This window comes from Loxodonta africana, chromosome 7, assembly GCF_030014295.1.
Source record: "Loxodonta africana isolate mLoxAfr1 chromosome 7, mLoxAfr1.hap2, whole genome shotgun sequence".
NCBI classification, from domain to species: Eukaryota; Metazoa; Chordata; class Mammalia; order Proboscidea; family Elephantidae; genus Loxodonta; species Loxodonta africana.
The window spans coordinates 4,125,234-4,151,809 of record NC_087348.1 but is presented as its reverse complement, the minus strand read 5'-3'; the positions used below and the strand labels follow the sequence as shown (position 1 = coordinate 4,151,809).

The 26,576-nt window shown below is 50.7% G+C and overlaps 1 protein-coding gene across 1 annotated transcript in view; it reads right to left on the bottom strand.

The window, feature by feature from the left end:
* The window catches only part of SHANK2 (SH3 and multiple ankyrin repeat domains 2), a 571,155-nt gene that overhangs the window by 496,308 nt on the left and 48,271 nt on the right, over positions 1-26,576 (bottom strand). The window contains exons 5-7 of the mRNA XM_064287611.1: positions 22,328-22,479; positions 17,668-17,835; positions 95-211 (exon numbers count right to left, since the gene is read on the bottom strand). Coding sequence (XP_064143681.1) covers positions 95-211; positions 17,668-17,835; positions 22,328-22,479 — 437 coding nt within the window. The remainder of the gene's footprint in view (positions 1-94; positions 212-17,667; positions 17,836-22,327; positions 22,480-26,576) is intronic.

Here is a 26,576-nt window from a genome sequence, read left to right as displayed (position 1 = left end):
CGGCACAGCCCCAGGTGCAAGGTGGCGAGCCGTATGGACAGAACTAAGGCATGACATGGCAGAGGGACCGAGGGTCCCGTCACACACCACTCACCTGGTTGTAGAGGGCGCAGATGTGCAGTGCTGTGTTCCCCGAAGCGTTCTGGGCACCCATGTCCGCCCCGTAGAACAGCAGGTGCTCCAGGTGCTGCACGTGTCCGTACCGGCAGGCCTAGGACACAGAGGCCACACGGTGAGTCGGGAGCCCACCACACAGCAAGGACAAGCCCAGGGCCACACTCAACAGGCCACATGGCCATGTCCACCACATGCCCGCCACACTGGACCAGGAGCCCCAAAACATATCAGCACCTGTTATGGATAAAATTTTGTCCCCAAAGATACACTCAAGTCCTAAGCCCTGCACCTGTGACACAACCTTGTTTGGGGAACCAGGGTCTTTGAAGATGTTACCAGCTAACAAGGTCATTACCAGAGGAGGGTGGGTCGTTAAGCCTAACCCTATGTGAGTGGTGTCTTTAGGAAACAGGAGAAGAGACATGGAGATAGGGTCACCACGGGGGAAGACAGACACCACGTGACGCTGGAGGCAGCTGCCCCTACAAGCAGCAAAGGACACCAAGGACGGCCAGTCACCACCAGAAGCTGGAAGAGAGGCGTGGGCCAGCTTCTCTCACAAAGCTCCCAGGAGGGGTGGGCACTGCCAAAACCCTGACTTGGACTCCCAGCCTCCCTAGCTATAAAACAATAAATCTCTGTCTTTTAAGACCCCACCTTGTGGTGCTCTGTAATGGTGGCCCCAGGTGATGAGCCAACAACTCAAGTCTCATGGTGGCTGCCAGACCCCTGGCTGGGACTGGGAAGCAGCACCCTCCTGACAGGTTTGGGGACCTGTACTTGGCTGCTAGACAGGGGCTCTGGAGGGTCCCAAGTCCTTTCCGTTCAGATCAGGGGCCAAGAAGCCTGGAGAGGCCCCATGCTCCCCCCACCCCTACCCCCGCCACACTCAGCAACCAGCTCATGAAATGAATGCCAGGACCCTCACCACCCAAGCTCCACCTCCAGGGGAGGGGGGGAGTAGGGGGGAGAGTCACTGCACCTTCCATTTGGGTCCAGGGGTGGAGTCATCCATCTCTGCCGGGAAAGGCCCTGATTTTATTGCTTTAAAGTGGAACCTGCCACCAATGGGGGGGGGGGGCCATAACGTGAGCTTCCCTTTTCCGAGCCTCTCGGAAGTATGGTGTGGTTTACAACCCATGGGGCTCATGGGGCAGGCAGATCTGAATCCAAGTCACCTCCATGGACCAGGACTGTCACCTCCATGGACCAGGACTGTCACTTCCATGGACCAGGGCTGTCCCCTCCATGGACCAGGTCTGTCACCTCCAGGGACCACAACTGTCACCTCTGAGCCCATGTCCCCACCTGTGAGCAGGAACAACACCACCCTCTTGGGGTTCTTAGGAGGATGACGTGAGATAATGGCCTTGAAGGGTCTCCACTGTGCGTGACCCTCTCTGCCCCAGCTCATGAAGCAAGGAGGCATCTTGTGCAATTGGGTCAGGCACCCTCCCCAGCTCTGGGTGCCATGTCACCAAAGTCATCCACCATCCATGCCACGTGGGCAGCTCCATGTGACTCCTAACCCGAGCATGACGTCACATTCAGCCAGCCCCAGCCCCACCCACCAGCACTTCTCTGTACTTTGGGGAAAGTCAGCAAGGAGCCAGGACCAGTGGGGGCCCCCAAAGGCAAGGAGACCCACTGCCCTTCAGTGGGGCCACTCTGGCTGGGGTCCCCAGAAGGAAGGGAGACAGCCTCGGTGCATAGGCCACCACGGAGTGGGGGAGGAAGAGGACCCAGCCAGATGAGCCTTCATGAACCGAGCGTTCTGACCATCGAGACCGACTGATGTTCACCTTCCCACAATCTCACCAATGAATAGTGAGGAAAGGTGACAAGGAAGATATTTAAACTAGTAATTGGATGAGCTTGGAAAAAACCTGAGAAACACACATTTACAACTGCCGTGTCTTCCGTACGATAACCTCATTAGTGGGCAAAGCAGGTCCTAGTTGTGGGTAGCGCTGCTTCTATCTGCCCAGCTCTGTTCTACCTTCTTCTGAAAATAGACCAGGTGTCTTGCTTCAGAGACCTCACTGTGCAGGAGCGGAATGGGACAGACCCTTCCTAGGCCCCTGAGAGTGTGTTTCTCAGGTTTTTTCCAAGCTCATCCAATTACTAGTTTAAATATCTTCCTTGTCACCTTTCCTCACTATTCATTGGTGAGATTGTGGGAAGGTGAACATCAGTCGGTCTCGATGGTCAGAACGCTCGGTTCATGAAGGCTCATCTGGCTGGGTCCTCTTCCTCCCCCACTCCGTGGTGGCCTATGCACCGAGGCTGTCTCCCTTCCTTCTGGGGACCCCAGCCAGAGTGGCCCCACTGAAGGGCAGTGGGTCTCCTTGCCTTTGGGGGCCCCCACTGGTCCTGGCTCCTTGCTGACTTTCCCCAAAGTACAGAGAAGTGCTGGTGGGTGGGGCTGGGGCTGGCTGAATGTGACGTCATGCTCGGGTTAGGAGTCACATGGAGCTGCCCACGTGGCATGGATGGTGGATGACTTTGGTGACATGGCACCCAGAGCTGGGGAGGGTGCCTGACCCAATTGCACAAGATGCCTCCTTGCTTCATGAGCTGGGGCAGAGAGGGTCACGCACAGTGGAGACTCTTCAAGGCCATTATCTCACGTCATCCTCCTAAGAACCCCAAGAGGGTGGTGTTGTTCCTGCTCACAGGTGGGGACATGGGTTCAGAGGTGACAGTTCTGGTCCGTGGAGGTGACAGTCCTGGTCCATGGAGGTGACTTGGATTCAGATCTGCCTGCCCCATGAGCCCCATGGGTTGTAAACCACACCATACTTCCGAGAGGCTCGGAAAAGGGAAGCTCACGTTATGGGCCCCCCCCCCCATTGGTGGCAGGTTCCACTTTAAAGCAATAAAATCAGGGCCTTTCCCGGCAGAGATGGATGACTCCACCCCTGGACCCAAATGGAAGGTGCAGTGACTCTCCCCCCTACTCCCCCCCTCCCCTGGAGGTGGAGCTTGGGTGGTGAGGGTCCTGGCATTCATTTCATGAGCTGGTTGCTGAGTGTGGCGGGGGTGGGGGTGGGGAGCATGGGAAGCCATCCGGGGCCTCTCCAGGCTTCTTGGCCCCTGATCTGAATGGAAAGGACTTGGGGCCCTCCAGAGCCCCTCTCTGGCAGCCAAGCACAGGTCCCCAAACCTGTCAGGAGGGTGCTGCTTCCCAGTCCCAGCCAGGGGTCTGGCAGCCACCATGAGACTTGAGTTGTTGGCTCATCACCTGGGGCCACCATTACAGAGCACCACAAGGTGGGGTCTTAAAAGACAGAGATTTATTGTCTTATAGCGAGGGAGGCTGGGAGTCCAAGTCAGGGTTTTGGCAGTGCCCACCCCTCCTGGGGGATGCAGGCCTGAGGTATCAGCATAGTCCATCTTCCGTCACAGGCATGGTATGGGGAGGCCCACGTGACCATAGTGGACACATGAAGACCCAAGTCTCGAAGGTTTGTTGGAACACATTGGAGCTGCTGCCGAGGCACCAACATCAAAGAAGGGAAGCGTGGGAAGGAAGAGGAAAAAGGAGAGACAGAGACATGCAGAAAGAGAGAGATGGAAAAGACACCGAGATAGACAGAGACACATCGACAAAGAGACACAGAAAAAGAGAATGAGATAGACAAAAACACAGAGTAAGACAAAGAGACACATACAGAGACTGAGACAGAGAAAGACAAAGATGCAGAGAGAGACAGAGAGGTACACATTAAGGGAGACAGACAAAAGACACACAGAGACAGAGAGACACAGAAAGAGACAGACAAAGACACACACAGCCAAAATGACACTCTTTGAGCTCCTTGGTTCAGCTCGAAAAAATTGTCTAAACTCAAAAATTACGTCTAAGCTACAATACCCCTAGGCTTTTCAGAAACCTGAAGACTAGACATAATTTTTTTTCCCTTAAACCAGTTCAAGTTGGGCTTTTTGGCCCTTATAGTAAAAGGGGCATGGGCTAACAATCTCTCCCCCTCAAAATTCCAGGAGGTAAAAATTTGTTACAGCCTAATTTAATTACTCTGAAGTCAATAAAGAAGGGAACTATATTACCATAAAAGCATTTAAAAATTGATCTAGACTCATGACTCCCCTGCCCCCACTAAAGCTGAATTTATTAAGTTTTAAATCTCACCCACGGGATGACCTCACTCTCTTCACCAAGGATCAAAATATGACCAAGTTAAAAGATAAAATAGAGCTGCAACTCTGCAGATGGTTTGGGAAGAATATACTCAAGGGTCTTGTGCCCTTTTTTCTTCTTTCTCCATGTCTATTGTTTAAAACAGAAAAGGGCTAAAACAAAACAAAAATTACCCACAATCCCACCGTCTTCACTCTCCCATTGTTATGGATTGAATTGTGTCCCCACAAAATGTGTGGCAACTTGGCTAGGCAGGATTCCCAGTACTGTGTGGTTGCCCACCACTTTGTGATATGATGTGATTATCCTGTGTGTTGTAAATCCTAACCTCTATGATGTTAATGAGGCAGGGTTAGAGGCAGTTATGTTAATGAGGCAGGACTCAATGTACAGGATTAAGTTGTATCTTGAGTCAATTTCTTTTGACATAAAAAAGAAAGAATAGAAGAGAGGATAGGAACCTCATGCCATCAAGAAGAGCTGGAAGCCGAGTGTGTCCTTTGGACCTGGGGTCCCTGCACTGAGAAGCTCTTAGACCAAGGGAAGTTGATGGTGAGGACCTTCCCCCAGAGCCGACAGAGAGAAAAAGCCTTCCCCTGGAGCTGGTGCCCTAAATTCAACTTCTAGCCTCCTAGACTGTGAGAGAATAAATTTCTGTTTCTTAAAGCCATCCACTTGTGGTATTTCTGTTACAGCAGTGCTGCATAACTACAAAAGCCCAAACCTGTCGCTGCCAAGTCGATTTCAACTCATAGCAACCCTACAGGACAGAGTGGAACAGCCCCATAGGGTTTCCAGGGAGTGGCTGGTGGATTCGAACTGCCGAGCTTTTGGTAAGCAGCCAAGCTCTTACCCACTGTACCACCAGGGTCCCAAAAGGTAACTAAGACAACCATTGACATTTGTTTAAAAGGATCACCCTTGCTATTCTCTTCTTTTAAATGTTTGATTGTTAAATTACAGAAGTAGTATTTCTGAGAAAGAGGGCATCCTGGTAAGGACAGAAGGCAGCCTTGGGGGAGGAGGATGAAGCAGGGATGAGTGGAATCCAGAAAAGATGGTGGTCAGATGGGGACAGAGGGTTGGCTGCACAGGGGGATAGAACAGAACAGTGAACAAGTGAAGGGATGGGAGCCAGATTTCTCACCGACAGAGAAGGGAATTATAAATATGGCACAGGGGAAAATCAGAATACAGCCTGTGGCACTGGGTTGGAATTAGAGGTATCAGTATGAACTTACAGTTTTCAACATATACATAGAAAAATAAAAATGTGTAGCCATAGATGTATATACATATGAAAACCCTGGTGGCATAGTGGTTAAGAGCTACAGCTGAAACCAAAAGGTTGAGAGTTCGAATACACCAGGTGTTCCCTGGAAACTCTATGAGGCAGTTCTACTCTATCCTATAGGGTTGCTATGAGCCAGAATCGACTCGACAGCTGTGGGTATAATATGTATATACATCCCTAGCTCTGGCTCCTGAGAGGACCTGGGAGCAGCAACAGCCCAATAGTGATGAGCACACCTAGCACCCCTTTTGTGGTTTCTAAACACCATTCTGTACTACAAAGAACCAGGGCTCGTTCCTTGGAGAAATGGCTGATTTGAGGACTGAGGTGGGGAAAGAACGAGATTAGCTGGCAATATCTTGCTGTGGCATAAAGAAAGGAAATGCTCCCCCCAAAAATGGGGACACTGAAAGGTCGGTGGTTCAAATCCACCAACCGCTCTGCTGGAGAAAGATGTGGCAGTCTGCTCCATAAAGATTTTCGCCTTGGAAACCCTATGGGGCAGTTCAATTCTGTCCTACAGGGTCACTATAAGTCGGAATTGACTCAAAGGCACACAGCAACAACAAGAACAATGCAAAAGAGAAAGTACATATAAACAAAATTACCTTAGAGACAAAAATATGGAAATGCAGAAAAGATGGGGACATGTTCGGGGAGCCATCTTGAACGGGCTCCCATTGGCCGAAACTGGGGCAATAGTAACGGATTATTGCCTAGTGAGTAAAACAGAAACCCACGAGTCCACACTGCCATAAGCAAATGAATGACTAAAATAATAAATGAGAAGGAGAGCTCTTTCCTGGAACAGAAAGCTGACCAATTAATGTAAAAGCAACGACGGGGTTTAGCAACCGCACTAGTAAAAATTAATTCAGGCAGTGGATGCCGGAACTAGCTGGGGGTGAGGAAAAGGATTTTAGCTCGCCTCAAAGATCCAAACAAGATACTTGTAAATTACCAAGGGAAAAAAGGGTAAGCACAGTATAGACACCTGGCGGAGCCCAGCTTGTTCGAGTGGTCAGAGTGCATCGCCAGGAATGGGGCAAGTCATCATCAAGTGTCACCAGATGGAATACGATGAATGACAAGAAGACACCATCACTTCTACGACATTCCTGCCCCAAATGCATAACCTGGGGCTCCTCACGAGTGACCGCAAACCAACCCAGACTGCCAGACATTCTACAAACGACACCACAGCAGCCTTCAAAAGTTCAAAGTCACAAGGACCAAGAAGAGACTGAGGGACACTCCCAGAACCCAGACGGGATCCTCTCACTGTAAGAGACAGTACTGGGACAATTAAGGAGCCCTGGTGGCACGGTGGTTAAAGACCTTGGCTGCTAACTGAAAGATTGGCAGTTCAAATGCACCGGCTGCTCCGTAGGGGAAAGATACAGCAGTCTGCTTCCATAAAGATTTACAGCTGGGGCGGTCCTCCTCTGTCCTATAGGATCATGCTGAGTTGGAATCGACTTGATGGCAACGGGGTATTTGGGACAATCGGTGGAACTGGGATGCTGTCTCTGAGTTCTCTGTACTGTTCTTACAACTATTATAAGTTTGGAATTGAAATAAATAAAAAGTCACTTAGAATTTTAAAAAGAAAGCAGTACTTGCTTGATACAGGGGCCTCAGCAGCTTTGAAAAGGTTCAAGCCAGAAACGTGTTTTCCCCTAAGAGAAGCAATGCTAACCATCTTTAATGGTTTTCCAAAGGGTGCTGTGGTTTCCGGACACCTGGAGACAGTGTAGGAGGGTCAACAGGAGGTCAAAGAATAAATGAAATGCAAAACAAAATAAAACCAAAAACCCAAACCCACTGCCTTGGAGTCGTTCCCAACGACCACCCCTTAAACTCATGTAGGTCCCTGGGTGAAAGAGTTTGTGCTGTTACTAGCCAAAGGGTTGGTGGTTCAAGGCCACCCAGAGGCACCTTGGAAGAAAGTCCAGATGATCTACTTCCAAAAAGTCAGCTACTGAAAACCCAGTGGAGCACAGCTGTCCTCTGACATACGCAGGGTCACCACGGATCAGAAACAACTCAAAGGCGATTGGAAAACAAACAAAAAAACTTCATGTTTCTTAACCATTTTCCTGAGACGCTTCTTGGAAAGTACACAGGGACCCACCCCATAGGTACTCTCTCTGAATCTCCCCGGTAAGGCCTGGCCGTGTGTATTGGGAAAGGCTCCCCCGAGATTTTGGGTTCACCCCAGTTACACCTAGGAGGAGCCCTGCCACCCGCCAACCTGGTGTAGGTTAGAAAGAAGGGTTCTCCTTCCTTCAAGCACTTTACTGCCATCTGCTGGACACCCATGGTAAATCTCAAGCTTAACATTACAGTGAGGAGCCCGGGTGGCACAGTGGTTAAAGCACTCCACTGCACACCGAAAGGTTGGAGGTTTGAACCCACTGGGTTTCTCCTTGGGAGAAAGACCTGGCAGTTTTTCTTCTGTAAAGATGACAGCCTTGGAAACCCCACAGGGCAGTTCTACTCTGTCCTCTAGGGTCGCTATGAATCAGAATCAACTCGATGGCAGTGGTTTTTTTTTTTTCTGGGAACACTACAGCAAGGGGAATGGCGCCCCCTGGAGGTGTGCAATGCCCATCACACACAACTAGAGCAGATTTCCGCATTGGCAGCTGAGCAGCAGGTGTCTGCTGGGACAAATTCCCTACTGCTTTTTTTCTGGGTCTGGGCCTCAGACAGAACTATGAGGTCCAAAGCACCCCTAGACTTTTCTCCTCAAGCGTATGGCTCCCTAACCTGGGTGGGGCATATCACAGCCAGGCAGCTAGGAAACACTATTAACATGCAGATGACCCGCAGTTCTGGCTTGGCCGGGGTGGACAAACGCTGTTGCTCCTGGTTTGGTCTGAGCAACGGGCTGCCCTGTGGCCCTGGACTCCGTGGTCCTCAAAGGCGGCTGTGATCTGTGCTGTTGGCCCACGGAGAGGGGGAGGCCAAGGTGCACACGTGGGTCAGGCACCCCACGAGGGCACACAGTGAGGTGCAAACCAGAAGGTGGCCAGGTCTGTTTTGGTCAGCTTGGGTTAACTGATTGGTGATATTCAGTATGAAATAATGCAATATAAGACATCTTGCTTATATTCCAAAAGGAAGATACAGACAGACAGATATATTGCTGTCGTTGAGTCAACTCCAACTCGTGGTGACTGTATGTGCAACAGAATGAAACACTGCCCAGTCCTGCATCGTCCTCACAGCACGTTCAAGTCCATGGTTGCAGCTACTGTGTCTATCCATCTCACCAAGGGTCTCCTTCACCCTCGCTGGTCCTCCATTAACACGATGTCCTTCTCCAGCGATTGACCCCTCCTGCTGAGTGTCCAAAGCAAGCACGTTGCACAATGTTCTACTGTGATCTGTGGGGCTTTCACTGGCTATTTTTCAGAAGTAGATCACCAGCCTTTCTTCCTAGTCTGAGTCTGGAAGCTCCGCTGAAACCTGTCCACCATGGGTGACCCTGCTGGTATTTGAAATGCCAGTGGCATAGCTTCCAGCATCACAGCAACACGCAAGCCACCAAGGTACCACAAACTGATAGACACGTGGTGGCCCAGAAGGAAAGAGAACTGTATTTCAACATCTAAAATGGTGGTCCTTGCCCACTTTCTCTGTTGAGCCCTCCGTTCTGGAAAGCTGAGGTTCTTCAAGACATCACTCATATCGTTCCAGCACGACAGAAGGTTCTGGCCAAAGGGAGAAAGTTGGCGTCTCCGCCATCTTGGCCTCCATCCCCACTGCACGCCTCTCCCTTGGAACCTCCTCTTCCCCCCACAGCCCCAAGGAGTCAGGGCTCATGGGCGAGACAGGTGCAGGTGGCCCCCATTTCCTCTTGGGGTCCACAGTGAAAGGACAACTCGCTTATTTCTCTGAAGAGAAGCCTTGTTGATCTGGGTGGCCTGGGGCGCAGAATATCGAGAGACCTCCCAGGTGGATACAGAGTCAAAAACCAGTTGCTGCCAAGTCGACCCAAACTCTTGGCGCCCCCAAGTGTGGAATAGGACTGCACTCCATGAGGTTCTCAGCGGCTGACTTTTTGGAAGTAGGTTTGCAGACCTTTCTTCCGAGGCACCTCTGGGTTGACTCGAACCTCCATTCTTTCAACCAGCAGCTGGGGATGTTAACCACTTGCACCACCAAGGGACTTCCAACACACGGCAGGCCCCCTAAGAATAGGGCACGGTTCATTCCTGTAGCTCTGACAGTGGGGCCACGGACAGTCAGATGTTCCTGATGTGTGGTAGGTAGGAGGTCACAGTGCTGGACCTGGGGCAACGACCCAGAGGTGAAGGAACGACAGGGAGGCCCAAGATCTGGCCCTTCCACCTGATAGCCGGGGACCCCAGGCACGTGGGGTTTGGTGGCCTCGTCTGCAGACACATCGATAAACGCTGACTCCTGTGTCCTTGGTGAGGCCATGATTCTGAGCTACCACACTGCCGGCTGTAACCGTGACACCTCAGCCAATGCCAGGGCTGTGGAGCTCCACCTCCAGTTCTCGTTCACAACACCCCGCCCAGGAGGCCAGCGCACCCCGTGTGCGGGACCACCAGGTCTACCTCTCTGCGGCTTTCCCTTTTGCGGGTTCTGATTTTTAGTCTTCTGCTATGATGAGGCCGTAATCACAAATACAGCACCTTCCTGAGTTCTGTGCATTGTGGTAGCAAACTGCGGAGCCTGAGGGGGTGATGGGATCCCTGAGTTGGTAGCCAGTAGGTCAGACATGTGGGTGGCCAGAGCCCCCAGCTCCCGACTGGCGTCTGAGGTGAGGGCAGTCTTGTGGGCCAGTGCCCTTCACCTCCAAAGTCTCACTAACCCTGGGAAGTCGGTATCAGGGCTCCCTGCAGATGTGAGGGTACTTTGCAATGAAAAACCCACCATTTCCCCCAAACTGGCCGTCCTGGATTCAATCGTGTCCCCCAGAAACGTGTGTCAACTTGTGACACTCTGTGATCTGATGTGATTTTCTTTGGTGTTGTAAATCCTACCTCTATGATGTTAACGAGGCAGGACACAATCTACAGGGTTAGGCTGTATATTGAGTCAGCCTCTTCTGAGACATAAAAGAGAAAAATGAGTAGAGAGATGGGGGACCTCATACCATCAAGAATGAAGAATCAGGAAGAAAGCTGGCCCCAGAGCTGACAGAGAGAAAGCTCTTACCAGGAGCTGGCACCCTGAACTTGGACTTTTAACCAAATAAACTGTGAGAGAATAAATTTGTTTGTTGAAGTTATCCACTAGTGGTATTTCTGTTATAGAAGCACTAGGCGACTGAGACACCGTCCACTGTGGTATTTCTGTTACAGCAGCACTAGGTGACTGAGACACCATCCACTGTGGTGTTTCTGTTACAGCAGCACTAGGTGACTAAGACACCATCCACTGTGGTACTTCTGTTATAGCAGCACTAGGTGACTAAGACACCATCCACTGTGGTACTTCTGTTACAGCAGCACTAGGTGACTGAGACACCATCCACTGTGGTACTTCTGTTATAGCAGCACTAGGTGACTAAGACACCATCCACTGTGGTACTTCTGTTATAGCAGCACTAGGTGACTAAGACACCATCCACTGTGGTATTTCTGTTATAGCAGCACTAGGTGACTGAGACACCATCCACTGTGGTATTTCTGTTACAGCAGCACTAGGTGACTGAGACACCATCCACTGTGGTACTTCTGTTATAGCAGCACTAGGTGACTGAGACACCATCCACTGTGGTATTTCTGTTATAGCAGCACTAGGTGACTGAGACACCATCCACTGTGGTACTTCTGTTACAGCAGCACTAGGTGACTGAGACACCGTCCACTGTGGTATTTCTGTTACAGCAGCACTAGGTGACTGAGACACCGTCCACTGTGGTATTTCTGTTACAGCAGCACTAGGTGACTGAGACACCGTCCACTGTGGTACTTCTGTTACAGCAGCACTAGGTGACTGAGACACCGTCCACTCTGGTATTTCTGTTACAGCAGCACTAGGTGACTGAGACACCATCCACTGTGGTACTTCTGTTATAGCAGCACTAGGTGACTGAGACACCATCTACTGTGGTACTTCTGTTACAGCAGCACTAGGTGACTGAGACACCATCCACTGTGGTACTTCTGTTACAGCAGCACTAGGTGACTGAGACACCATCCACTGTGGTACTTCTGTTATAGCAGCACTAGGTGACTGAGACACCATCCACTGTGGTATTTCTGTTATAGCAGCACTAGGTGACTGAGACGCCATCCACTGTGGTATTTCTGTTACAGCAGCACTAGGTGACTAAGACACCATCCACTTGTGCTATTTCTGTTACAGCAGCACTAGGTGACTGAGACACCATCCACTGTGGTATTTCTGTTACAGCAGCACTAGGTGACTGAGACACCATCCACTGTGGTATTTCTGTTATAGCAGCACTAGGTGACTGAGACACCATCCACTGTGGTATTTCTGTTATAGCAGCACTAGGTGACTGAGACGCCATCCACTGTGGTATTTCTGTTACAGCAGCACTAGGTGACTAAGACACCATCCACTTGTGCTATTTCTGTTACAGCAGCACTAGGTGACTGAGACACCATCCACTGTGGTATTTCTGTTACAGCAGCACTAGGTGACTGAGACACCATCCACTGTGGTATTTCTGTTATAGCAGCACTAGGTGACTGAGACACCATCCACTGTGGTATTTCTGTTATAGCAGCACTAGGTGACTGAGACGCCATCCACTGTGGTATTTCTGTTACAGCAGCTCTAGGTGACTAAGACACCATCCACTGTGGTATTTCTGTTACAGCAGCACTAGGTGACTGAGACACCATCCACTGTGGTATTTCTGTTACAGCAGCACTAGGTGACTAAGACACCATCCACTGTGGTATTTCTGTTATAGCAGCACTAGGTGACTAAGACACCATCCACTGTGGTATTTCTGTTACTGCAGCACTAGGTGACTGAGACACCGTCCACTGTGGTACTTCTGTTACTGCAGCACCAGGTGACTAAGACACCAACCCATGATGCTCTTGGGTTGTGGGTGTTTTTTACTTTTTCTTTACGCTTCTCTATATTTTCCAAGGTATTCATGGTAAGCAGGTATATCTTTTGCAATTGGAAACAGCCAGGGTCCTTTGGGTGGCAGCACCTGAGGCAAACTGCAGACAGCGTGAGCTCTAAAGAGTTCTTTCCCAACGCCAGCTGTGTTGGCAGGGCAGCTCCCACCTGCCGCCCAACAGGCTGGGTGGGAATCCCTTGGCACCAGTCACCTCCGGGAAAGCGGCAGCTTGGAGAACACTCGGGAAGCAGACCTGGCTGCAGCTGTGGGGATCCCTGGAAAAATAGGGGGCCAAGCAGCTGGGGAGAGCTGTGGGCACAAGAGTCAGAGAGGAAGCGGTATTGCAGACAGATGGACAGACTTTTAGACGGAGAACCTACAAACGTGAGAACTACGAAGGGGGATCAGAGAAACGGCCCAGTGGGGCACACGCAAAACCCGGCTGGTCCTGCGTTTTCTTCTGCCACAAACGCATGACGAGATTTGAGGGCGCTTTCTGCTTGAAGCCTCGAGGCAGGATGAAGAGTGGGAGTGCACCCAGCCAATGCTCGCTCTGTGATCATCTCTGGGCCTTGCTAACTCATCCAAGCACTGGAGATGAGAATGGTTACCTGCCGCGGTGGCCTAAGGCAGGAAAGGTGGGTGCCAAGGTAGCCATTGGGGCAGCAGCTGCTGGTGAATGTGAGCTACAGGGAAGGTGAGGAATCAGGAGCAGCAATGTCTGCTCTTCTTGCAAGTCCCCCAACAAGCACCTTCCGCCGTCGCCTTATTTAGTGGTCACGGCCGCCCTGCAGAGAAAGCCAGGCCCCCGAAGGCAGAGCTACTGGGCTCAGGTCACTGGACTCGGGTCACCGGATTTTTAGCAGGGAAACAGCAGCTCTCCCAGACTTGCACTGGAGAGAAACCAACCACTAGGGGGCAGAGGACACAGGCACACGCGCTTCCACACTGCTTGGGCTGCCAGGGTCCCGGGAGTCAGGAGCCCTGGGGGCAATGCTGCGCCCAAACGTGGTGTCCTGGCTGGCTAGAGACAGACTGGAGTGGCTGGGCAGCTTCGGGGCTGCAAAGCTCCAAATTCGGCTGCGGGGTCTCACGGCCGGCACTCGGCGCGCATGGGGCCAGCAACCTTGTGCAGAGAGTCAGCTCCATGGCAAGTGACTACCAGGCCTACACACACACACACACACACACACACACACACACACACAGAACATACACACTCACACAGACACACAGAGGACATACACACACAACATACACACAAGGACAACATACACACTCAGACACACACACAGAGAACATACACACTCACACAGACACAGACACACACATACATACACACCTACACTCACACTCAGACACATACAGACACATGCATACAGAGACACACGGAACATACACAGAAACATACCACACACATGCACAGACACTAACACACAGACACACAGAGACACAACCACACACACAGAACATACATACTGACATGAACACATACACCCACACACACATAGACACATACACACAGACACAACCAAACACTCCACACATAGAGACACACATAAGTCACCCTCATAGACACACACATACAACCACACAGTCACTCATAAACACACACACACACCACACACACACACACACACACGCAGACACATACCACAGACGTGAACGCAGACACATGGAACACACATGCACACAGAGACACAAAGACACACACAGAATGCACACATGCACACGCAGACACACAGAGATACATGCACACAGAGGTACACACCATCAGGCTCACAGACACACATGGCCAGCCTTCATTCACGGTGGTTCTGAAGAGACAGCAAGGAGACTGTTCTCGCCCACCTGACAGTGTCAGCTTGGCGGGGTGCAGAGGACGCCCCACTGGAGGGAGAGGGCTGGGGGAGTGCAGAGCACACTGTGGGCGGGAGATGCCTGGGTGGACGTGAAAGTACTTCGCAGATAAAGCACACACAGACACATGAGTATCCCGTGGGGTCATGGTCATGTTCGCGCACCGCTGCCTCCGTAACTATGACAAGGAGCGCCACTGGTGGCCCTCGACACATGGCAGGTGGCCTTGGCGGGTGACGGAGCTCTGGCTAGCCGGTGCGGGCACCAAAGGTGCAGTGGCACACAGGACCTGGGTCAGGTGGCTCGTCTCCAAACCTGCCCCAAGGAACAAAAGCTTTGGTTACGGAAGCTGCCTTTTTTGGACTGTCGGCGGCTGGGTGTCAAGGCGCTCATCCTTGAACCGAAGTAAAGGAGGCAAACTCCAAGCAGGAGCACTCCTGGGGGGCCGCCACCTCTCTCCACGGCAAGGACCCCTCAGCCAACGTGATCTGAGTCTTTGAACTTGGCCTCCAGCATCTCCACCACATCTCAAAACCCCTGCTGCCCTCTGCTGTCCTGTGGGCATTCCCCACTGCCCCGTGCACCCCTCAGGCCTCTGCCCACAGTGGGTGGGGTGGGTGGCTTCTCCGAAGTGGGGTCAGGAATTGTCTCAGCCTCAAGGCACTGCTGTCCCACAGACACCACAAGTGGGCGGCTTGAAAGAACAGGGGTTTATTTTCTCACAGCTCTGGAGGCTAGAAGCCCAGAACAGGGACTCAGCCGTGTGGAGTCCTCCCCGTCTGCAGCTCTGGCGGTCTGTGGTTCCTCAGTTTGTAGACACCCGATCCTCACCCGTCACCCTGCGTCTGTCTTCCCCGTACGGGTGCCTCGGTGCCTAACCTGCTCCTTTTGTAGCCCAGAGGGGATGAGGTTTAGGGTGCACCCTATGCTGACTTGGGCCTCATTAACATACCAAAGAAAATCCTATTCCCAAATGGGATCACATCCACAGGTACAGGGGTTAGGGTTCCAGGACATATTTGGGGGACCACAATTCAATCTGTAACAGGTTTAAGGTGGCAATGGCTGAGGGAAGCTGACCGGCGACCTCAGAGGTGAGAAACACCGTTGCTGCTCAAACACAAGAAAAAGTGGTTCAGAGCCTCCTCCTCCCTCATGCCCTCTCCCCTTTGTCTCCACGTGGACGTCCCCCCTTCTGCTCCCCTGACCCCTGCTCCTCCTCCGCCCAGGAGCCAGGCCCTCGGGAGGCCCACATCATGGGGCTCCTCAGTGGCTGGCTCTCAGGGCTTGGCCAATGGCCAGGCGGGAGAAGAGAGCAGCTGGGTGTTTCCTCCTGCTCCGGGCCGCCTCTCTGAGGTCCGTCCCCCTCCGTGACACAGCTTCTGTGGCCCCTGAGCTCCGGTTTCCTCCCTGTGCCCTTCGGCCCTGGGGGTCGTAATGGCTTCCCTCAGCGGCTTGTCTCTGGGAGCCGCACCCCTTAACTGCTACCCCTGTTCCTAGTCCGTGAAAGGCTCTTCCTGGAGCCCGCTGGGTGGGTTCTGGCTTCTCCCAGGACTCTGGCCGCCCACCTCCTCACCCCGCTGTTGCAGCTGGGGTCAGGAAAACACACACCTGGCCCTCGGAACGCCGGCATCACACTGGCACACTTGGTACCTCCTCTGTTAGGGGCACTGGATGGTGGGGGCCTGGGGAGCTCCTGGCCCCTCCAGAGGGGGCGTTCACCCCTCAGCTCTGCTGACAGCAGCCATGCAGGAATGCATCAGGCTTGTCTATCCTTCTGCCTTAGTCGCCTAGCACGGCTGTAACAGAGACGCCACACGTGGGTGGCTTTAACCCACAGAATTTACTGTCTCACAGTTCAGGAGGACAGAAGTCGGAATGCAGGGCGCCGGCTCTAGGGGAAGGTTCTCCCTGTTGGCTCTGGGGGAAGGTCTTTGTCTCTCCGCTTCTGTAGTCCCAGAGTTCCTCGGTTCCTAGGTGTCTTAGCTGCCATAATAGAAATACCACAGGTGGATGGCCTTAACAGAGAGAAATTTATTCTCTCACAGTCTAGTAGGTTACAAGTCCAAATTCAGGGCGTCGGCTCCAGGGGAAGGATTTCTGTCAGCTCTGGAGAAAGGTCCTTGTCCTCAATCTTCCTCTGGCTGAGGAGCTTCTCAGGCACAGGGACCCCAGGTCCAAAGGACGCGCTCTGCTCCTGGTGCTGCTTTCTTGGTGGTATGAGGTCCTCAACTCTCTGCTTGCTTCCCTCTCCTTATGTCTCTGGTGGTGCAGGCCACACCCCAAGGAAACTCCTTTTACCTTGGATCAGGGAGGTGACCTGGGTAAGGGTGGTATTACAATCTTACCCTAATCCTCTCAACACAAAATTACAATCACAAAATGGAGGACAACCGCACAATACTGGGAATCATGGCCTAACCAAGTTGATAGACACATTTTTGGCAGGGACATAATTCAATCCACGACACTTGGGGATCTCCATGTGGTATCTGTCTTTCCCTGTTTGTGGTTGCCTGTCTGTGTGTCTAAGCTGCTCTTTGTATCACTCAGAAGTGACTAGGTTTAGCCCACACCCCGCATTGACATGGAGCCCCAAGGTGGTGTAAATGACTAAGCACTCGGATGCTAACCGAAAGGTTGGAGATTCGAGTCCACTCTGAGGTACCTCGAAAGAAAGACCTAGAGATCTACTTCTAAAAATTCAGCCACTGAGAACCCCATGCAGCACAGTTCTCCTCTGACACACGTGGGGTCGCCACGTCTCGGAGTCGGCTCACGGGCAGCTAGAAGCTAAAAAACACTGACGTGGCCCCACTGACAGAAGAAAGAAAACCCTATTCCCAAAGTGGATTACATCCACAGGTATGGGGGGAGGTTTCCAACATATATTTTGGGAGGAGACAATTCAATCCATAACAGCTTCCAATTTTGCCAGAGATGACAAAAATATATATCCTGTGGAAATATTCCTGTTTCTAAATGTCAGTCATTCGTTCTATCATTTAAGGAGCTCTGTGAAGGTCACACAATATACCTGGAGGTCGGATCCCACTTACAACCTGCCCAGGCCCCTCTGGGGGTAAAAGGATGAAGGGAACGCTGCTTACAGGTAAGACAAGGTGGAGAACCAGAACGGGGTACCTGGTGGATTTCGTGCCAGCCGTTCTCGTCCCTGCAGCACACGGTGGCGTGCTCGTGAAGCAGCAGCTCACAGCAGTAAGGGTCGCCCCCGACGATGGCGGTGTGGTACAGCGGGGTCAGGCCGCAGCTGTCCTTGTAATCTGGTGATGCCCCAAGTTCTAAAAGGGTCTAGAGAAAAAATAAAAGGCGTGGTCTGTAGTGGATTAGACTGTGTCCCCCCGAAATGCACGCTGAAAACCTAACCCCCGTAACTATGGCCCTGTTCGGGATTAGGGTTTTCTCTGTTATGTGAACGAGGTCATACCAGAGTAGGGTGAGTCCTAATCCTAATCACTTCTGAGTTATAAAAAGTGCAGAACAGACCCAGAGACACACACACGGGGGAAGACAACATGCAAAGACAGACACAGCAGACGCAGCTACAAGGCCAGGAGCTACAGCCATGTTTCCCGCAGCTACCAGAAGCTGAGATAGACAAAGAAGGAGGTCCCTCTACAGCCACACCCTGAGTTTAGACTTCTGGACTCCTAAACTGTGTAAGGTGATATACATTTCTGTTCTTTAAAGCCACTCACTTGTGGCATTTTGTTGTTACAGCAGCTCCAGCTATGTGAGACGTGGTCATTGGAGCCATGACACCTTTTCATAGAGCGAGACAGACCATTAGGAGAGAAGCATTGGGGTCCTGCTGCAGCAGGCCAAGGCTGACCCAAACCCTGGGTTTTTGTGGTTTTTCCTGGGTCTTCCAGAATTAAGGAGGTCCTAATTTTAGACAAGAGTTCCTGGGTGACGCCAATGGTTAACACACTCAGCTGATAAGCAAAAGACTGGAGGTACAAGTCTCCCCAAAGGCACTTCAGAAAAAAAACCTGGTGATCTACTTCCCAAAAAATCAGCCATTGATAACCCTACGGAGCAGAGTTCTACTCTGACACACATGGGGTCACCTTGAGTCAAAGCTGACTCCATGTCAATTAGCTTTTTTTTTTTTTTTTAATTTTAGACAAAGACGTTTCTTGCCCAAAAATAGCAAATGGTGCCCAAACATGCTGGACAGACTTGTCCAGGATGAGAGGCGCCCTGCAGACGTGCCACTGTGGAATTCTGACTTCTCTGCGGCCTGACAACCCACGGTGTACCAGTAGTGCAGACTTGGAGCCCAATAAAGTGAAGGTCAACATTCACAGGAAAGAAAGAAGCAGCGCTCTGTGACCTGCGTGCACTGTTGACAACGACCTTAGCATCCATTCTCACGGTGACAACCCCAGCAAGCGTTGCGAGAATACTTTTGTTTCACGAGGGGGAAAACTGACCAAGTGCAACCAACATGAGGCTGAGACACCTGTGACTTCAGAGAGAAGTCCTCATCTTTGGGGTCAACCTGCAGCCTCGCCAGGGTCCTGATAAAGCATGGGTTTGCACCATTTGCCATCCTACCTGGACGCTTCAAAAACACTGGGTATTTTGCTAAATTATGTCAGAAGGCACTGGGCACTTACACACCAATGTTCACTGCAGGATTAGTCACAATACCTAAAAGATGGACACAACTCAAGTGTCCGTCAACAGATGAATGAACACACAAAATGTGGGGTATCCATACAACGAGTACTACTCAGTCATAAAGAGAAACAAAGTTCTGATACATTCTATGACATGGATGGACCTTGAAAACATTATGTTCAGTGAAATAAGCCAGACAAAAAAGGACAACTGTTGTGTGGTCCCACATATATGAACTACCTGCTGCTGTTGTTGTTAGATTCTGTCGAGACAGCTCCAACTCATAGAGACCCTATGTACAATGGAACCAAACACTGCCTAGTCCTGTACCGTCCTCACAATTCTTAATACGTTTGAGCCCATTGTTGCAGCCACTGTGTCCATCCATCTCATTGAGGATCTTTGGATTTTTCACTGGCTTTACCAAGCATGATGTCTTTCTCCAGGGACTGGGTCCTACTGATAAAATCTCACCATCCTCGCTTCTAAGAACACTCTGGCTGTACTTCTTCCAAGACAGACTTGCTTGCTCTTCTGGCAGTCCATGGTGTATTCAACATTCTTTGCCAACACCATAATTCAAAGGCGCCAACTCTTCTCTGGTCTTCCTTATTCACCGTCCAGCTTTCGCACGCGTATGAGGCAATTGAAAATGCCATGGCTTTCGTCAGGGGCACTTTAGTCTTCAAGGTAACATCTTTGCTTTTTAACATTTTAAAGAGGTCCTTTACAGCAGATTTGCCCAATGCAATACATCATTTGATTTCCTGACTGCTGCTTCCATGGTCGTTGTCATGGATTGAATTGTGTCCCCCCAAAATATCTGTCAAGTTAGCTGGGCCATTGGTCCCAGTATTGTGTGACTGTCCACCATTTTATGTGATTTTACGTGTTGTAGATCCTATCACTATGATGAAATGAGATGGATTAGGGCAGCTATACTGATGCGACATACAAGATTTGATAGTGTCTTAAGCAAATCTCTTTGAGATATAAGAGAGAAGTGAGCAGAGAGACATGGGGACCTCATACCACCAAGAAAGCAGCACCAGGAGTGAGAGTGAATCCTTTGGACCTGAGGTTCTTGGGCTGAGATGCTCCCAGACCAACGGAAGTCTGACGAGGAGGACCTTCCTCCAGAGCCGACAGAGAGAGAAAGCCTTCCCCTTACCAGGGCCCTGAACCGGACTGTGAGAGAATAAGCTTCTCTTTGTTAAAGCCATCCAGCTGTGGTGTTTCTGTTATAGCAGCACCAGGTGACCAGACAGTCATTGATCGTGGATCCACATAAAATAAAATCCTTGACAACTTCAATATTTTCTCCACTTAGCACGATGTTGCTTACTGGTCCAGTTGTGAGGATTTTTGTTTTCTTTATATTAAGGTATAATCCACACTGAAGGCTGTGGTCTTTGATCTTCATCAGTAAACGCTTCAAGTCCTCTTTACTTTCAACAAGGTTGTGTCATCTGCATGTTGCAGGTTGTTAATGAGTCTTCCTCTAATCCTGATGCCCCCTTCTTCTTCATATAGTCCAGCTTCTCAGATTATTTGCTCAGCATACAGATTGAATAGGCATGGTGAAAGAACACAACCCTGATGCACACCTTTCTTCACTTTAAACCAATCGGTATCCCCTTGTTCTGTCCAAACTGCCTCTTGATCTATGTAAAGGTTCCTCATGAACACAATTAGGTGTTCTGGAATTCCTATTCTTTGCAGTGTTATCCATAATTTGTTATGACCTACACAGTCAAATGCCTTAGAATAGTCAATAAAACACAGGTAAAGATCTTTCTGGTATTCTCTGCTTTCAGCCAGGACCCATCTGACATCAGCAATGATATCCCTGGTTCCACGTCCTCTTCTGAAACCGGCCTGAATTTCTGGCAGTTCCCTGTCGATATACTGCTGCAGCCGTTTTTGAATGATCTTCAGCAAAATTTTGCTTGCGTGTGATATTAATGATATTGTCCGATAATTTCTGCATTCAGTTGGATCACCTTTCTTGGGAATAGGCATAAATATGGATCTCTTCCAGTCGGTTGGCCAGGTAGCTGCCTTCCAAATTTCTTGGCCTAGACGAGTGAACACTTGCAACGCTGCATCCGTTTGTTGAAACATCTTAAGTGGTATTCCGTCAATTCCTGGAGCCTTGTTTTTCGCCAATGCCTTCAGTGCACCCTGGACTTCTTCCTTCAGTACCATCGGTTCCTGATCATACGCTACCTCCTGAACCGTTGAACGCTGACCAATCCCTTTTGGTACAGTCATCTGTCAGTTTGTCACAGTGGCGGCTTCTGTGTTGCTGTGATGCTGGAAGCTATGCCACTGGTATTTCAAATACTAGCAGGGTTGTCCATGGTGGACAGGCTTCTTAGTGGACCTTCCAGACTAAGATAGACTAGGAAGAAGGACCTGGTGATCTACTTCTGAAAAAACTGACCAATGAAAACCTTATGAATAGCCGCGAACATCAAATACGGAGGCTAGGCAAACGCATAGAGACCATAGTTTATTAGTACTTAGCAGGGGTGGGTGGTGGGAGGAAATGGGGCGGTACTGCTTAAGGGGCACTGAGTTCCTCTTTGGGGTGATGAAAAAATTTGGAAATGGGTAATTGCACAACTTGGTGAATAGAATGAATGCCACTGAATCGTATACCAGCTCAGAATGGCACATTTTTTGTTGTCTATATCGTACCACAATAAAAACGTTAAAATAACAAAGAAACACAGTGTCGGGCAGACAGAGCCAGCACTGAGGACAGTGCCGGGGGAAGAGGAGGCTTGGAATCCACACCCCTGGGATTTGGTCCCCAACCCTCAGAGGCAGCCACAGCCAGGCTGGCCGGATGCCCACAGGCTGGATTTGTGGGGTCCTTCAACGATTGGGGTTAGGTTTCAGCACTGGCCTTACTGGTTGGGAGTACAAGCCCTTTGAAATAGAAGAGAAAGGCGACTTTTGTGAGCAGTAAATTCTAAAGGCAACACAACACAGAGACAGGGCAGGAAAGACGGGAGCGCAGCCCACCAGCTGCAGCGGGAACACGATTCACAAGCACCTCAATGGTGGCCGTGGGGATGGGGACGGGGTCCTTGCAAGGATCAGACGGAGAGGAGGGTAGACCCCAGGTAAGATGGGTGCTGGCATTTACCTTAAGGGCAGCCTGGTTCCTCGTGCGGGCGGCCTTGTGCAGGGCGGTCATCCCGTCTTTGGCACGGAAGTCCAGATGAGCACCACCATTTTTGAGCGCTTTGATCATCTCCATGGAGCCGTCCAACTGGGCGGCTAAGGTCAGGGGCGTCTCTAGAGGACACAAACACACACGCTTTAGAACCAATGCCTGGGACGAGCCACCACATACCATCACTTGCTAAGCACAGTCCAGACTTCTGAAGATGGGTGTGAAGAACTGGGAACCCAGTGTTGACGGCTCCCACCCACCATTCAGCTCCAATAGCCCACGCAGTCCATGTGTTTCAGACAACCCTGGGGATAATGCGAGTGACACGTGGGTCACTTGCAAATCAAAGTGGGGCAGAGGCAGGTTCCAACATTACAGCTCTGTTGACCATGAGACAGAGGCTTCACCCTGCTTCTTTCCTAGTCAGCATGCAAAATCTCACACTGCACCCCAGTCCTTTATCCCAGGAGTGATCAACTAGGGTCACGGTTAGAGAAGCGAAAAGCAGACAACGCCTTTCTCCATTTCAACCTCACAGCATTTAGGGGCATCTTGCTAGAGGCTGGGAATTAGGCTGCAGGGATAAAACATAAATGAGGCACGGAGTCCGTGTTGTCTTGGAGCTGTTACCCGGGAGAGCAGCGAGACTGAGCAACTCATTTATACGGGAAGGGATCAACGCAAAGATGGCCCAGTTTACCAGGTGGCACAGAAGCCCAGGAGGCAAGAGGACAACATCCACCTTCGTGGAGAAGGGGCTGAGAAGAACCCCCACACCCACTATGGAGATGACAGTGGGCCCGTCTGCAGTTGCCTGTGTCTGAGAATTTTAATTATTTCCTATAACATAGCATTCTTCCTACTCTTAATATTCCTCACGCCCAACATGGCCTCTGTCAAGCCAGGTGTGCTATTTTCTTGGGGCTTATTTGAGAGATGTTGACATTACAAGAAAGTACAAAGGCTAACATGACAACGTGCAACCTCCCATGACCTGGAAATACCAGTAATTAATAGTCATCCTGTCCTCCAACACATTTTGATGATTTAAAACAAAAACAAAACAACCTGTTGCCGTCAAGTCAATTCCTACTCACAGTGACCCTACAGGACAGAGTAGAGCTGCCCTATAGGGTTTCCAGGGCTGAAATCTTTACGGAAGCAGACTGCCACATCTTTCTCCTGCAGAGCAGCTGGTGAGTTCAAACCACCAACCTTTCAGTGAGCAGCCAAGCACTTAGCCACTGTGCCACCAGGGCTCCTGCTCTGATGATAAAAGAACTGGGAAATTCTGCGTAAGCTTGAATTCCCATCAAAGTCACACTATTGTCCATGCCCGGAAAAGGCAACTTCATTGTGAATTTAGACTGAACAACCAGCATGGTTTTTAATTCCTATGCTTATTTATCCAAAAATGAGCATTATTTTTAAGTGCTGTTTAAACTAAGACAATTATCACACCACCGAAATCACTCTGCAACTAGATATTTGGTATTGGGGCACACGGGACCCTCCGACCCCACAGCCGTGTGAACTATCCCCACGTGTGTCTGTGTAGGTCTGTGATCTGTCTCATCACACACTCGCTGATGGAGACCATCTGCTTCCCGTTTTCCCTGATTATGAATGATGCTCTCGTGCGAGTCCTCTGTTGTCTACCTGTGGTAAACCGGAAAACCAAACTCATTGCCTTTGAGTTCATTCTGACTCATAGGGACTTTATGATAGAGTCCTTCTTATGCAGGGACTTCAAGGAAACATAGGAGCTCTCCAGGACAACCGAGGGGCTGCGGAGATGGTGGGGAGGTTTCTTGCACAGAAACAGGAACAAGGCAAGGGAGGGTCTTAGTTTGTTAGTGCCGCTGTAACAAAAATGCCACATGTGGGCGGCTTTCAGGAACAGAAATATATTTTCTCACAGTTCTGGAGGCTAAAAATTGAAATCGGGGTCTCAGCTGTGTCAGTCCCTTCCTTTACCAGTAGCCCCATGCGTTCCTTGGTTCCTTGGCCTATGTGTCAGTCCCTTCCTTTACCAGTAGCCCCAGGCGTTCCTTGGTTCCTTGGCCTGTGTGTCAGTCCCTTCCTTACCAGTAGCCCCATGCGTTCCTTGGTTCCTTGGCTTGTGTGTCAGTCCCTTCCTTACCAGTAGCCCCAGGCGTTCCTTGGTTCCTTGGCCTGTGTGTCAGTCCCTTCCTTACCAATAGCCCCAGGTGTTCCTTGGTTCCTTGGCCTGTGTGTCAGTCCCTTCCTTACCAGTAGCCCCATGCGTTCCTTGGTTCCTTGGCTTGTGTGTCAGTCCCTTCCTTACCAGTAGCCCCAGGCGTTCCTTGGTTCCTTGGCCTGTGTGTCAGTCCCTTCCTTACCAATAGCCCCAGGCGTTCCTTGGTTCCTTGGCCTGTGTGTCAGTCCCTTCCTTACCAGTAGCCCCATGCGTTCCTTGGTTCCTTGGCTTGTGTGTCAGTCCCTTCCTTACCAGTAGCCCCAGGCGTTCCTTGGTTCCTTGGCCTGTGTGTCAGTCCCTTCCTTACCAATAGCCCCAGGTGTTCCTTGGTTCCTTGGCCTGTGTGTCAGTCCCTTCCTTACCAGTAGCCCCAGGCGTTCCTTGGTTCCTTGGCCTGTGTGTCAGTCCCTTCCTTACTAGTAGCCCCAGGCGTTCCTTGGTTCCTTGGCCTGTGTGTCAGTCCCTTCCTTACCAGTAGCCCCATGCGTTCCTTGGTTCCTTGGCCTGTGTGTCAGTCCCTTCCTTACCAGTAGCCCCAGGCATTCCTTGGTTCCTTGGCCTGTGTGTCAGTCCTTTCCTTACCAGTAGCTCCAGGCGTTCCTTGGTTCCTTAGCCTATAGATGATACTTATACGGCATCTACCTTCCTCTGTGTGTGTGTGTGTCCAGTCTGCTCTTTTTATAACTCAGAAATGATTAGATTTAGAGCCTACTCTACTTGCTCCTAGGCTGAAGGTTTGAGTCCACACAGAGGTGCCTTAGAAGAATGGCCTGGTGATCTACTTCCAAAGAATCAGCCACTGAAAACTCTACAGAGCACAGTTCTATTCTGACACACATGGGGTCACCAGGATTTGGAGCAGAGTTGACTAGAGGGTAACTGGTTTGGTTTTGGTTTCTACTCAGGTATGATTTAATTAACTCAACGAAGAAAACCCAGTTTCCAAACAGGGTCCCACCTACTCACATCTCAGGTATGGGGTTAGGATTCCAACATACGTGGGGAGGGGGGCACAACTCAATCCATAGCAGAGGCATGACACTGTGTGGGTGTTTGGGAATCAATACAGCTGGGAGCACAGCTGGAGCTCCATGGGGGAGGGGAGGTAAGGCTTGATGTGGAAGTGGGGCTGAAGGGCAAAGGGAAGCACAGTCAAGCAGAGAGATGCCTGGCCCACTGGGCAGGGGAAAAGGGTGAGGGCCACCTCCCAGGCCAAGGCACGGCATCTGAGGGCCCTTGAGGGTCTCTGTTCCCTGGAGCAAAGGGGCCACCATGGGAAGGGTGGGGGTGAGGGGTGTGATCTTGTACAAGAATGACCTTTGGTCCGTGAAGATAATAAAAGTACTGGTTTTCAAGAGCTGCCAGCGTCTACAATTAAAAGCCCAGTCTGCCACACGGCCCGGGAAGGACCGTTCAATGTCATCATGCTGATGTGTGTTTCAGACAAGGCCGACCTTCAAAATAATTATGACTTTTTTATTTGGCTGTGTACACAATGCCAGTGCGAAGACAGCCCAAAGGCGATTTCCAGGAGAGCGTTGGCTGCGTCGCTTCCAGTCTATCCAGGTTTTGGGGTGCACAGGCATCCAGAAGTCAGGGGCAGGGCAAGTGGGGGCCTGTAGCAGCTGGCCCAACACAGTTTGTGCAAGGACTTTGTTACTTTTATACTAACATAAAAGCAATGATTTTTAAAACGAAATATGAAACCAATATGTATTGCCATTCCCGCCTCCACGCCCGCTCATGCCTTCAGTTAAACAAGCGTATTTCCACAGTTCGACTTTCATTCTCAGCAAGAAAAGGTCCCAATTTACTCAAGACCTTAAACAAGTATTTACGCACCTAGTAAGTGCTCAGCCCTGGGCAGGGGATGGGGACTGTCATAAAAGAAGAATAAGGCATGGCTTTCATTAACTCTAATAGAACAGATAGACGGATGGACGGAGGGACGGATGGACAGAGGGATGGAGGGAGGGATGGAGGGGGGAAAGAGGGAGG